Source organism: Equus przewalskii, chromosome 1 (genome assembly GCF_037783145.1).
Source record: "Equus przewalskii isolate Varuska chromosome 1, EquPr2, whole genome shotgun sequence".
NCBI classification, from domain to species: domain Eukaryota; kingdom Metazoa; phylum Chordata; class Mammalia; order Perissodactyla; family Equidae; genus Equus; species Equus przewalskii.
Genome location: NC_091831.1, coordinates 40,016,593 through 40,031,029, shown reverse-complemented (window position 1 = coordinate 40,031,029; position 14,437 = coordinate 40,016,593). Strand labels below are relative to the sequence as shown.

Genomic DNA, 14,437 nt, shown 5'->3' with positions numbered 1-14,437 from the left:
ATACACCATCCAGGATAAACATTATATAGGCACTGATTTCAAGAACAAGTAAGAATTATAATTAGATGATCCAATGAATACCTAAGTTTAAATTGTAGAATGCATCTGTTAAAAAGTTCTGTATGGCCATTTTAAATCATTCTGTCACAACTTTATTGTTGCCAGTTTCAAGTGCCCTGAATTGCCTTAAAAACAAAAGAAATTTTCTTTTAAGCCCCCAGGTATTCAAATGGCAAGAACCTTAAAAGAGGTGACATAATTAAAATTGCATTATGAGATTTTCCACTTCTGGTCATGAGTGAGTAACAGAGTCTTGAATAATCCTCTGAGCATAAACAACTAGAGAATTTGTAAAAATATAGGGGAAAAAATCCTAGGTATGCAAGGCTGGTTCAACATTCAAAAATCAATTAATGTAATCCATCACATTAACAAGCTAAAAGGAAAAATCACATGATCATATCAATAGAGATAGAAAAAGCATTTGAAAAATCCAAAACTCATTCATGATAAAACCCCCCAGTAAACTAGGAATAGAGGGAAACTTCTTCAACTTGATAAAGAATATCTACGGAAAACCTACAGCTAACATCATACTTGATGGTGAGAAACTTGAAGCTTTCCCACCAAGATCAGGTACAAGGCAAGGATGTCCCATCTCGTCACTCCTTTTCAACATTATACTGGAAGCCCTTTCTAGTGAAATAAGGCAAGAAAAGGGAATTTAAAAAGTTACACAGATTGAGAAGGGAGGCATAAAATTATCTTCATTCTCAGACAACATGATATGATCATCTATGTAGAATGTTTGAAAGAATCAACAACAACAAAAAACCTCCTGGAACTGAAAAGCAGCTATAGCAAGGTTGCAGGATACAGGGTTAATATGCAAGTATCAATTGCATTTTGCATTTTTCAAATTGCTTTTCTATATACCAATAATGGGCAAGTTGAATTTGAAATTAAGAACACAATGCTGTTCACATTACACCCCCTAAAATGAAATACTTAGGTATAAATCTAACAAGAGATGAATAAGATCTATATGAGGAAAACTATGAAACTCTGATTATTTATAAATAAATGGAGAGATATACCATGTTCATGGATAGGAAGACTCAATGTTGTCAAGCTATCCATTCTTACCAACTTGACATGTAGATTCAAAGCAGCCCCAATCAAAATTCCAGCAAGTTATTTTATGGATATCTACAAACTGCTTCTAAAGATCATTGGGTAGTGTGATGACTTTTTACATATAACACCAAAGGCACAATTCATAAAATAAATTGATCAGCTGGACTTCATTGAAATTAAGATCTTCTACTCTGCAAAAGACAATATCAAGAAAATGAGAAGATAGGCCGCAGACTGAGAGAAAATACTTGCAAAAGACATATCAGATAAAGGACTATTATTTAAAATATACAAGGAACGCTTCAAACTCAACAATGAGAAAAGAAACGACCTAATTAAAAATTGAGCCAAAGGTCTTAACAGACGCTTCACCAAAGAATGTATTTTAATTCTGTCTTATGTTTAAACATAACCCCATATTATTATTTATATAGATAATGTTCATTTAGACCCAGATATTGACCACTTTTTTCCATTTCTTCTCCTTTCAGTGAGTCTTTGAGAATTTCCTTTAATGAAGGTCTATTGGAGGCTGGTTCAATCAGATTTTGCTTGTCGAAAAATAACTTGATTTTGCTCTCCTTTTAAAAAGATATTTTCATAACTATACAATTCTAGATTGACTTTTCTTTTTTCTAGTACATGAAAAGATATAATTTTCATTACTGCAGGCTTTTATTATTGATGATGTCATTAGCTTTCAATCTAAAGGTTGTTTTTTCTTTCTTTTCTTTTTGATAATAATCTGTTCTTTTTGCTTGTTATTATGATTATATTTTGTTTTTAGTGTTGTGACGTTTCAATTAGATTTCTACGTGTGGGTTTTTAAAAATTTATCCTTCTAAGTATCTGTTGGGATTCTTGAATCTGTGGATTAATATCTTTCATCCATCCTTAAATATCTCAAACATTTTATTTTTGTATTACCTCCATCTCATTTTACTTCCAGCACTCTAGTTAAAGATTTTTTTCCATTTTCTCATTTGTCTCTTGACTTATCTATATTTTCCATTTTTGTCTTTGCTCCTTTCTGAATAATTTCTTCTGACCTCGATATTCTCCCTTCAATTGTGTCTGATCTATATGCATTCAAGGGAATTTAAATTCTGTTTATTTTGTTTTTCATTAGTAGTTTTAATTTCTTGTTTCAATCTGATGGATCAATTTTTTTTTTTTTTGGTTCCTGCTTGGAGATATTTTAAAGCTTGCCTTTTATGTCTTCAAAAAAGGTATTCATAGCATTTTTTTAATCTATCCTGACAATCTCTGTTTTTTAATTGGAATATTTAGTAAATTTATTTTTGTATAATTATTGATTAGAGTATGGCTATCATCTTGCTGTTTGCTTTTTACTTGTTCTGTTGTTGTTCTTTTTATTCCACATTTCTTGACTTCTTCTATATTCTGTTCAAATACTTTTTATTATTCCATTTTATCTCCTCTATTAACTTTTTTGTTACAGCCTTAAGAAATACTCTTTATTACTACCTTATAAATTACAGAATGTGTCCTCTAAGTTATTATTATGTACATTAAATTAGTGTTTATATTCACATCCTAAATAATGAAAGGGCTTTACAATAATTTAACTCTTTTTAATCTCTTGCACTTTTTGCTATTGTCACATATTTTTAATCAATGCCATAACCTAACATGTCACAAATCTAACAAAACATTAATATTAAGACTTTAAAAAGTCAATAGTCTTTCCTATTTACCTATATATTTACCTGTTAAGGCAGGTTCATTTCTTATTAACATCTGTACTCCCTGTTGTGATCACTCCTTTCAGCCTGAAGAATTTCCTTTATCATTTCTTAAAAGACATGTCTTGGGCTAGCCCCAGTGGCCTAGTGGTTAAGTTCAGCATGATTCACTTGGGCAGCCTGGGTTTGGTTCCCCAGCACAGACCTACACCACTTATCTGTCAGTGGCCATGCTGTCATGGTGGCTCATGCACAAAAAAAGAGGAAGATTGGGAACAGCTGTTAACTTGGTGACCCTTCCACAGCAAAAAAGTGGAAAATTGGCAATAAATGTTATCTCAGAGCAAATCTTCCTCAGCAAAAACCCCAAAAGACAGTATGTCTTCTGGCAATGAATTTTCCAAGATCTTGTATTTGAAAAAGTCTTTATTTTGCCTTCATTAAAAAAATAGACTTTGTTTTTAGAGTAGTTTTTGATTCAAAGCACAATTGAGCATAAATTACAGAAAATTCCCATAAAATCCCTGCTGCTCACATTCAGAGTCTGCCTCACTATCAACATTCCTCACAGGAGTGTTACATTTGTTACAATTGACGAATGTACATGGCATCTTGTTACTACCCAAAGGTCATAGTTTACATTAAGGTTCACTCTTGGTGTTTGGCATTCTATAAGATTTAACTAATGTATAAAGACATACATCCACCATTGTAGTATAATACAGGATAGTTTCACTGCCCTGAAAATCTTCTGTGTTCTGCCAATTATCCCTCCTCACCTAGCTCCTGGCAACCACTGATTATTTTACAGTTGCCAGTTTTGCCTTTTCCAGAATGCATATAGTTGGAATCATATGATCTGTAGCCCTTTCAGATTGGCTCCTTTCACTTAGTAACATGCATTTAAGGTTCATCCATGTCTTTTCATGACTTGATAGTCATTTCATTTTAGTGCTGAATAATATTCTGTTGTCTGGATGTGCCACAGTTTATCCATTCACCTACTGAAGGGCATTTTGGTTCAAGTTTTGAGAATTATGAATAAAGGTGCTATAAACATCAGGGTTCAGGTTATTGTGTGAACATAAGTTTGCAGCTTCTTTGGCTAAAAACTAAGGAGTGTGATTGCTGGATCGTAAGGTAAAGGTATGCTTAGTTTGTTGAGAAACCACCAATATGTCTTCCAAAGTGGCTGTACCATTTTGCATCCCCACCATCAATGAAAGAAAGTTCCTGTTGCTCCAAATCTTTGGCAGCATTTGGTGTTATCAGGGTTTTGGATTTTTGTCATTTTAATACTATGTAGTTGTATCTCATTGTTTTCACTTCATTCCTCTGATGACATATGATGTGGAGCATCTTTTCATATGCTTATTTGCCATCTGGATATCTTCTTTGGTGAGGTGTTTGTTAAGGTCTTTGACCCATTTTTTAATCAGGTTCTTCATTTTCTTATTGTTGAGTTTCAAGAGTTCTCTGTATGTTTTGGCTAACAGTCCTTTATCAGATGTCTTTTGCAAATATTTTTTCCCCAACTGTGGCCTGTTTTCTAATTCTCTTAGTATTGTCTTTTGTAGAGTAGAAGTTCTTAACTTTAATGAAGTCCATCTTATCAATTATTTATTTCACAGATTGTGCCTTTGGTGTTGCATTTAAAAAGTCATCACCACAGTCGAGGTCGTCTAAGTTTTTTCCTGTGTTATCTTATAGAACGTTTACAGTTTTACGTTTTATATTTAATTCTGTCTTCCTCTTTGAGATAATTTTTGTGATGTATGTAAGGTCTGTGTCTAGATTCATTTTTTTTCATGTGGCTATCTAATTGTTCCAGCAACATTTGTTGAAGAGACTATCATTTCTCTATTGCATTTCTTTTGCTACTTTGTCAAAGATCACTTGACTATATTTTTGGGGTCTATTTCTGGGCTCTCTATTCTGTTCCGTTGATCTATTTAGCTATTCTTTTGCCACTACCACATTGTCTTCATTTCCATAGCTTTATAGTAAGTCTTGAAGTTGTGTCACATTAGGCCTCCATCTTTGTTTTTCCCTTCAATATTGTGTTGGCTATTCTGGGTTTTTGCCTCGTCACATAAACTTTAGAAGTGGTTTGTTGATATCCTTAAAATAGCTTTCTGAGATTTGAATAGGGATTACATTGACATTATATGTCTTCTTCACAGATTGAGGTTCTCGGGGACTACATAGGCAATGAAAACTTAGATTACACAGATTGACGTGAAGGCTGCTATACTTTTGATGCAACTTCACTTTGAGTAGTGTAGAACATGGGAGCCCAGTTTATCATGGAGAAGATTTTTTAAAAATCTTTTAACTGCCCTTGTCAGGCTCTGGGCTTTGCTTTTAGTTTTCCTCAACTAGCTGAGTTCTCAAAATGAAACTTCGGTTCTCTGAGATTGGCAAATAACCATAAGGAAAAAATGGCTTCAGTGCTTTGCTGTTTGTTTTGGGCTTCTTTGTTTTTTCTCTTTCATTTATCCTGGTAATTTTCTTTCTATGCTGTCAGTTCTTTAGTGCTTTCAAAAGAGATGTGTGTGTATGCTCCATCACTTTTGATTGTTTTCAGTATGGGGTAATGGACCACATAGTTTAGAAATCCAACAATAGCTTCTATATTAATGCAAAATTTATGCATTTAATAAGTACATTTATGTGTTTAATTAAAATATAATTTTGTTTCTTTTATACTAATGTTATTTATTAAAAATTAACTCTAAATTTCCTTGGAATTATTTTAGTTCAATAAATATCAAAGAAAATGCTTTCTCTGGTTGAGTTAAGTATAAAAATAATTTTTGTTAACCCCTCAGAGTCGTGTGGATGTATATATGTCACATAACCCAGCAGGAACATCTGTTCAAAATATGCTCCACTGGAGTCAGGTATAACTTTTAAAGTGTATTTCAATACAATTTTATTTATACTGCTCATGGTTTATCTCATCATTCTAGGGATCATACCATTGCCATAGAATGATAAATTTAGAAGGATAAAATAAAATTATTGCATATTTGTATAATTCTTTATAGTTTATAGTATGTGTTTATATCATGATCTCTTAGATCCTCTAAATCTAAGCAATGATCAAAACAATGTAATTATTATCTGTGTTTCAAATGAGAAAGCGTTAATTCAGAACAGACTGGGGGTCATCAAGGCCATGCTCATCATTTGACTTGCCCAAAGATTCAAAGCTATTCCTTTAAAAAGGGCTAAGACTAGAACACAGGTCTCCTGATGCCTTGTCTTTACACTTTCTCCTCTTTAAATTGTGAACTCCTTGCAGACCATGAGGAATTTTTGTTCATTTTTGTATTTGCAAGGCCAAGAGTTTTTGGCATATAGTAGATATTCAAGAATATTTGTTGAATGAATATTGATAAAGAAAAAAATCCAGTGTGAATATTATTTTAACATCGAAGGCCGGGATGATATTGTAGAAGGAATATTATGCTTGTGATCAAAATAACAGACTTAAAATCCTTTCTCTGAACCTTACTGGCAGTGTGACATTGAGCAGCTTATTTAACCTTTATGAATTCAGCTTCCTCAATTTTTAAAATGGAATTGATAATAATTCTCTGACCTAACAAAAATATTATGAGAATTGAATAGGATAGTGATTATGAGTGTTCTTTAAAGCTAATAAACACTAGATAAGCTTGGAGTACTATCAAGATATCAGTTGAGGGCTTTCTCATTTGAAAAATGTTTTAATCTACTAAGAAGTTGTTTTGAGATAAATTATTAAAAATCTTTATTATAACATCTTTAGGTTTAGTTTATTCCTAATTATAACTAGACCAAAAATATCTAAGCAAGTTTTGCATTTATTCATCCACTGTAACAATATTTATTGACCACCTCATATGTGACCTGTACAGTTCTATGCTCATAGTATTCATCAGTGAATGAAATAAATATTCCTGTCTTCATTAAGCTTACATTCTAGTACTAGCTATATAGACAATAACCAATAAGCACAGCAAATAAGTAAATTTTAAAATTTAGGAGAGGATAGAAACTGTGAAAAAGTAGAGGAAAGAGAAGCAGGGAAAAGGGATTGGGCATGCTGGGTAATGGGTTGTACTTTTGAATACAGATGCCAGCCCAAAGCCTTAATGAGATGGTGACATTTGAGAAAAGATTTAAAGGATGTTTGGAGGTTTGCAATGTGAACATCTAGAAGAAGAGCATTCCAGATGGAAGGAATAGCTAATGCAATGCTCTTAGTTCAGAGCATTTCTGAGAGGCACAGTTAAGAGGGGAGTGTGGCTAAAAGGAGTCATTAAGGGAGAAAGTTGTAGGAAAAGGGGCAGAAAAGTAATAAGGAGTCAGAAAGGAACCTTTGTGCCATCATGCAGGTTTGGCATTCACTCTGTCTGAAGTGGGTAGCCACTGCAGGTTTTTGAGCTGGGAGGTGACATGATATGATTTACATTTTTAAAAGGATACTTTGGCTGCTATATTAGGTAGACTGTAGTGGGACAAGAGTGGAAGCAGTGAGACAGTTAAGATATTACTGCTGTAATCCAAACAAGAAATGGTGATGGCTTGCACTGATGTGTTGCCACTAGAGGTGGTGAAAATGGTTATGTTCTGAATATCTATATATAATGAACATGGAGCCAACAAGATAATAACAAGATTTAATGATGGATTCTATAAGGGTCAGAGAGGAGAGAATCTTGGATGACCCTAAAGTTTTTGGCCTAGCAATGAAAAGATGAATTTGCTATTAAAGGAGACAGGGAGGTTGATGGTGGAGTGTTTTGGAGGAAAGATAAGATGTTCTATTATGGAGATCTTAAGTTTTAGACATCTAAGTGATGAATTTGAGTAAGAAGTTGGGTATAGGAGTCTAAAATTTACAGGAGACTTCTAAAAGAAGGTAAATATTTTCAATATGGATGGCAATGAAAGCCAGGAGACTGGAAGAGAGCACAGAGTGAGTATAGATAGAGAATAGGAGAGAGGATTGAGCACTGAGACATGAAAAGATTGATCAAGCAGCAGAGGCTGAATCTTCCAAGGAAACTAAAAAGGAGCAGTGAGTCAAAAATGAATAAGATCAAGAAATTAACGGTATTCTAGAAGCCAAGTGAAGAAAAAGTCTGAAGAACGAAGGAATGAACAACTGTGTCAAAATCTCATAAGAAAATTTCTCACAATTGACCAGGTTTACAAATGTCAAGGCCATAAATATCCTTGGACCATTTCTGTGGAAGGATAGAAGCAGGGTGTGCTGATAAATGTTTAATAACTGGCTCTCTTTGTGGAGAAAAGGCTTGAGTTGTAGGACTTGCCAGTTTCTGTAGAAGAAATATTCTGGCCATGGCTGATTTCAAGCTACTAATGTGATGCCACTGTACACAGAGTTGGGAAGAGATGCCCTCAGTTGGCTCTTGCTGATCTGAGCTACCTCCACTACATCACTGGGTGGAGATACAAGGTTAACTAGAGTGAACTGAAAAAAAAGAATGAATGATGGTTGCACAATATTGTGCACAAATGTCACTGAATTGAACACTGTAAATGGTTAAAATGGTAAATTTGATTTTAATTATATTTTGCCATAATTTTTAAAAAAGACGATGAGGTAGAGAAATTGGAAATAGTGAGAAATCTTCTCTGGAGTTTTGGTTCAAAGAAAGCAAAGATATTGTGGTGGGAAATAGGGAGTTTTGTCTATCTATCTATCTATCTATCTATTTAACTATGCTATGATAGAAATAAGAACATTTTATTATATTAGTGAAAATGGCTTAGTAGGGAGGGGAAAATTTATGAAGTAGGAGAGAAACGGGTAGATAGCTGGGATAGATAGCATCTAGTAAACAAGTAAAAGAGAAGCTCTAACTAGGTGCATAGATAATGTATACAAAGAAACAAATAGGAAAAAAATATATATATATGAGTTCATTTGCTGCTAATCATATTGATGTAGAGAGGTCTTCGACTCAGATGTCTTCCAATTGCTTCAATGTTTTTATTAAAATAGGAAACATATTTCAGAAAAAGAGAGTATGGGTGAGAGAGAAGATGGAGGCCAGTGAGGAGAGGAGAAACTATGACATAATCACTTAGAAGGATGGAAGAGAAAATAGATTAGGGAATTATGGCATGAGTCTGAGCAAAAATAATGTCCTGAGATGTGTAAATAAATTTAAAGTGGATTCAATCAGCATAATCTTGAGTTTTTCTCCAGTTTTGTTCAGTTTCATTAGTATAGGCATATAGTAGGCAGAGAATTTGGTGTTTCTGGAGTTGTTTTTTTGTGAAGCAAGTAGGAAATAGAAGTGGAGAGGTGTTGAGGAAATGTAATTATAATGATTGATTGTGGGATTTCAGGTAGGTATGCTAGGGAGAAAGAACATCGAGGAAATAAAAAGTTAAAAGGATGAATGAATTCAAGGTTCTGACAGAACTGAAGGATTTTTGAAATTGATATACTAGAGAGAATTGCTGGAAAGACAACAGATAATGTTCAGAAAGTAGGATGCATAAAATATGGAGTGGGCTCAGCTGATGGCATAGCAATTAAGTTCCTGTGCTCTACTTCAGGGACCAGGTGTTTGCTGGTTCAAATCCCAGGCACGGACCTATCCACCGCTTATGAAGCCATGCTGTGGCAGGAGTCCCACATATAAAGATGAGCACAGATGTTAGCTCAGGGCCAATCTTCCTCAGCAAAAAGAGGAGGACAGGTGGCGGATGTTAGCTCAGGGCTAATATTCCTAAATATATATATATTATGGAGGGATTGTGTAATGAAAGAGTGTATAGTCACAGGGTGAATGGCTGGTATAGGGTGCAGGACAAAATCACTGAAGGAGGGTAGTTCAAGGAACTCAGAGGCCAAGCTGTTGGAAGGATTAAATCACTAAAAATCAAGGCTGGAATAGTTTTAGAGAGAGACAATGAGCAGGAACTAACCAGTACAACCTGGAGTTCATTAGATGACAGCAGCAGTAAAGGACAGTGGATGATGTAATTGAATGATGTACGATTCAAAGCTTGGAGTTTAAGGAAGGAGGAAGTGAGTGTTGTCTGGAAGAATGTATGAGGAACAAAGAAGATAATCCAACCCCGAGGTCCAGTGATACCTGGTATTTAGAAGAAAAAAGTAGTGCTGTCTGAAAGAGCTGCAGAGGAGGAAGTGTTCTCAGGGAAAATCAAATTGTCAGTAGAGCAAGAAGGTGAGGGAGCCATTCAGAGAAGAATTTTAAGGTAAAGAATGATGATGGAATTCCAGATGGTAGAGAGAGTTTTAGGAGTTGGGGAGAGTTGAGAGAGAAAGAATAGGGGATGGGTGAAGCCTTATAAGATTTAGAGTACCAGGGAAGACAAGTAATCTGGGAGTCTGAACCTTCTTGTGATGAAAACATAATCAGGGGGAAAAAATAGACATAATCAGATGACACCTGATAGACTCAAAGCAGATAGTGGTGGTGAGGCTTGAATGTTAAGGGATGGAGCAGGGGGTGGCTTCTGAGACACTCTTGAGCCCTGTTGTTTGAAGCAAAGGTATGTAGGGAAATGTCATCTTAGTCCTAGTGCAGGACACTTCTTCACCTCTTTTGATGAAGCTGAGGATCTCTCGGGAAGCCTAATGTTACCCCAAGCACACAGGCCTTGGTAGTAAAGACCTCAGGGAGATGTGCATTTACATGAAGATGACAGAATCATATCCTGTAGATTCCCTTATCTGCCCTCCCAGCTCTTCCATTTCTTACCCTATCCAAAGGAAGAGAGAAGCAAAAAAGTCCACCTACACATATACCAGCAGACCCAGGACAAAGGGGGCATATGTGTGCAATGTGTACCTTATTTGTATCAGCTGCCACTGTAATGAACAAATGAGTGTAGTCTTATCTTTTAATTTTTCTTTCAGCTTTTTAATTCTAGTCACTTGAAAGCTTTTGACTGGGGCAGTCCTGTTCTGAACTTCCTTCATTTTAATCAGGTATATGATTGTGTATAAACTAAAAACTGTATTCCCAACTAGATCAGAGGATTTTTGCTACAGATAAAGGGTCATCTCTAAAGCCTGAGAGTACAAGTGTGAGAAGGACAAGCAGATGAAGACCATGTTGATTTGGATCCATTTTGTCACATCCAACTGACAAGAGATTTTCACATGTTAGGTATATGGGGTAACTATTCAGGTTCAAAATTGATTCAGCTTGAACTAAAAAGCCTGACTTGTGGCCTATCAAACACACATTGTACATATGTTTAACCATTAAAGTAATGGTTACTTAGCTCTTATGATAAGAATGCTTACTTCCTCTTCTATGCCCTATTAATAATGCTCAGATTAGTCCCTTTCCAGACAGGGCATCAGGGTCATGTTGACCTGCTAATTTGCAATGGAATACCTCTTTGAAACTTTGATGAATGTGTATCCTGGGCATGTTTAATGTATGTTCTTTGTTCTAAAAAGATAGAAGACTCTCCTGAAAACCATGCTTCTCTGGAAGACTTTTCTAAGTTCTTTCTAGGTTGTAATCCTCACTCTTGCTCAAGTAAAATTCACCCTATTTCTCTTTTCTATAGAATAATTATTGGTTATTTTGTGTTGACACAACCAATGTTGCTTTTCCATGTTTTCTATGTATTTTAACAATAAATATTTTGGGTAAGCAGAGAGAAGTTGACAGTAGAATAATTCATCATCCATCAAAAGGAAAAATATTATGTTTGTAATATGCATAATTCTGTGCTTGTTTACATAAGAAATAAAAGGCATAATATAGCTCCTGACCCTAAGACTATTCTTGTATTTGGGAAGATAGTCAAACACATAGACTAATGAGGAAAATGTAGAAGTTAACGTGAAGATGGTAAAAGTTGTATAATGTCAAAAGTCTTGAAATATTACAACTCAAGTTTGCCTAGTTTAAAATTATGCTTTTCCATCATATTTTTCTGCCTCAGCCAAACTCCATGCCTGATGTGGTTTGCTTGCGTAAAAATCTAAAGTAAACTATAAGGATCAAATTCAATAAAATCAGATTTGACCTTGACTGCCAATATTTATTATTTATTGATAAATGTCTTGACAGTTATACAGCCACATAAAATTCTTATTAAAATACTTTCATGTTTTATAAATAAAACTAAAATTACCCCTGTGGAATTTCTGAGTAATCTGATATAGAAAAAGCTATCTAGTTTGATTTGCATCTTATTTCTAAGCAAAAATTATAATACCTATTCTTTCATGCTTTTTGCTTTGTAGTAATAATTATTTTAGATTCATCTTATTTTAAACAATATTTTAGTTCATAATTTAAAGCTTTAGTAAATAGCATCTTATATGTATCATTCCTTGTGAAAATTCTTATCTTTACTCATTTATATTTAGACAACTTCTCCATTGTACAATGTGACAAAAATGAACGTGTCAACTGCAATTTGGAATGGTGAAAGTGACTTGTTGGCTGATCCTGAAGATGTTAAAATTTTACTTTCTAAAATCACAAACCGTATTTACCATAAATCTATTTCTTACTACAATCATATAGACTTTTTGTTTGGATTAGATGTATATCATCAAGTTTATCATGAAATCATTGATATCATCAAAGGCCATCTATAAAAGAACCATGGGACTCTGTTGAAGGATCTATATAATTTCTATTAAAATCCAATTTTTTTCTCACTATACGTGTATTTCCAGTTATTTAAATAAAGTCTGTAATTTTTCCTATATTTTTTTCATTGCACCTAGACCTTCCATTTATTAAATCAGTAGCATTTATTATATCAGGAGAAACAGCAGATTATAACTCAGCCCAAAAAGTCTGTTGAGTTTCTAAATAGAATATAAATAACCAAAAAAAAAGAAACAATAATCTCAATTAAACATTTTCAACTGCAAGAGATGGCTTTTTGAGAAAGGTGTTTTTTCCTTCAAAGAAATATGAACATATATTATTAAAAAAATAGAGTTTGGAAGAATCCTTGCTTATAAGAAAGCTAATTTTTTCCTATGCTGAATGAAGAGTAAAAGCACATTCTAAGCTATGTAAAAGAGTTTGGAGGAGAAAAGAAGTAGAAAGAGAGCCTGTATTCCAGAGCAAGGTTGCTGCTCTCTCCCCCACTTTAAGCCAAGTCCCAGAGATAGTGAGATCACAGAAACCATAGAGGGATTGTGCCTCACTTCCCAGGGTGTATAGCCTGGGTGGAGTACAGTTGCCCTTCCAGCCTCGTGAGTTAAGAGTAGCAATGGTTGAAGTATATTCCTAGGTAAATAGACCTGAAGGTGGCTTCTAAATATTACACACTGCAACTTACTGCATGAAAGATCCAAGAGTTTCTACATACTGGATAAGTGTAGACATGTTCAAGAGAGTACTGGTGGATGAAAAGAGGGCTAAGATTTGGGATGAAGGGATATTGTCAGTAAATGCAACATAAACTGTAGGAGACACAGACTGTGCAGCAGATGCAGGACACACTGAGGCCTTCATCAAAAGCCCATTCAAGGATTTATGCTTCAAGGGAGGCCAAACCTTTCTTCCTTCCAATTCCTGAATAATACATAATTTCACTGGCCTTTTGTAATCCCTGGGGAGACAAAATGGAAAGGAAGAAACCTATAATTGAGTGTGAGTTTTTCACATTAAGACTGTGTAAAACAATCTATAACTTACTGAATGGGAAAATTAAGCTTTCTGCCTCAAGCAAAGAGGAGGCTGAAAGCCAAGCTAAGTTCAGTTAGTTTTGAGGTTGCTAAACTACGTAAGACGAGTCCATGCTTATAGATTTTTAAACTGTTGTGCAAAAATAAATGGAATATGTAGATAGTGAGAAAAAATAAAATGAATTCATACATTTTTATGAATACAGCTAAGAGACAGCAAATGATAACTTTGAAGATCATATTTAAGGCTAAACAGAAGCCCTTTCTTTCTTTATTAACCCTTGATAGTAACAAGGTAGAGTACTGAGAATAGATACATATTTAGAAATATTTGTTTAAAGAGTTCACAAATGTTAATATAGCATTTTACTTCAAACTTTTCAATAATCCTTCAAAGAAGGCAAATGTAATAGGATAGTAATTCAGAACAATTACTAATATTAAAGTTAAAATAATAAATTGAATAATATAATTGACAGAAAGAGAAATTAAAACAATCTCACTTACAATTGCATCAAAAAGATTAAAATAAGATAAATTTAACTGAGGAGGTGAAAGAGCAGTATATTGAAAACTCCAAGACATTAATGAAAGAAATTGAAGAAGACACAGGTAAATGGAAAGATACTCTGTAATTATGAAATGGAAGAATTAATATTGTTAAAATGTCCATATTACACAAAGCAATATACAGATTCTCTATCAATATTCCAATGGCCTTTTCACACAAATAGAGCAAAAATATTAAAATTTGCATGGAATTATAAAAGATCCTGGAATAGGCAAGCAATCTTGAGAAAGAAGAATATAGCTAGAGGCATCACACTCCCCAATTTCAAACTAGTCATGAAAAGCTTAATGATTGAGATATGTTCTGAGAAATGCATTGTTAGGCAATTTCATTATTGTGAAAACATCATAC

General features: G+C 34.2%; 1 protein-coding gene across 24 annotated transcripts in view; it reads left to right on the top strand.

Moving 5' to 3' along the window:
- The window catches only part of LOC103557425 (lipase member J), a 43,234-nt gene extending 30,657 nt beyond the window's left edge, over positions 1-12,577 (top strand). For 7 of the 24 annotated variants that reach the window (XM_070610932.1, XM_070611041.1, XM_070610935.1 and 4 more), the window contains 3 exons: positions 5,675-5,746; positions 10,759-10,830; positions 12,235-12,534. In XM_070610932.1, coding sequence (XP_070467033.1) covers positions 5,675-5,746; positions 10,759-10,830; positions 12,235-12,468 — 378 coding nt within the window. In that variant the 3' untranslated portion in view covers positions 12,469-12,534. Of the gene's footprint in view, positions 1-5,674; positions 5,747-10,758; positions 10,831-12,234 lie in introns of all 24 variants that reach the window. The other 17 variants (XM_070610977.1, XM_070611071.1, XM_070610996.1 and 14 more) reach the window with 5 other exon arrangements.
- The last annotated feature ends 1,860 nt before the right edge of the window (positions 12,578-14,437 follow it).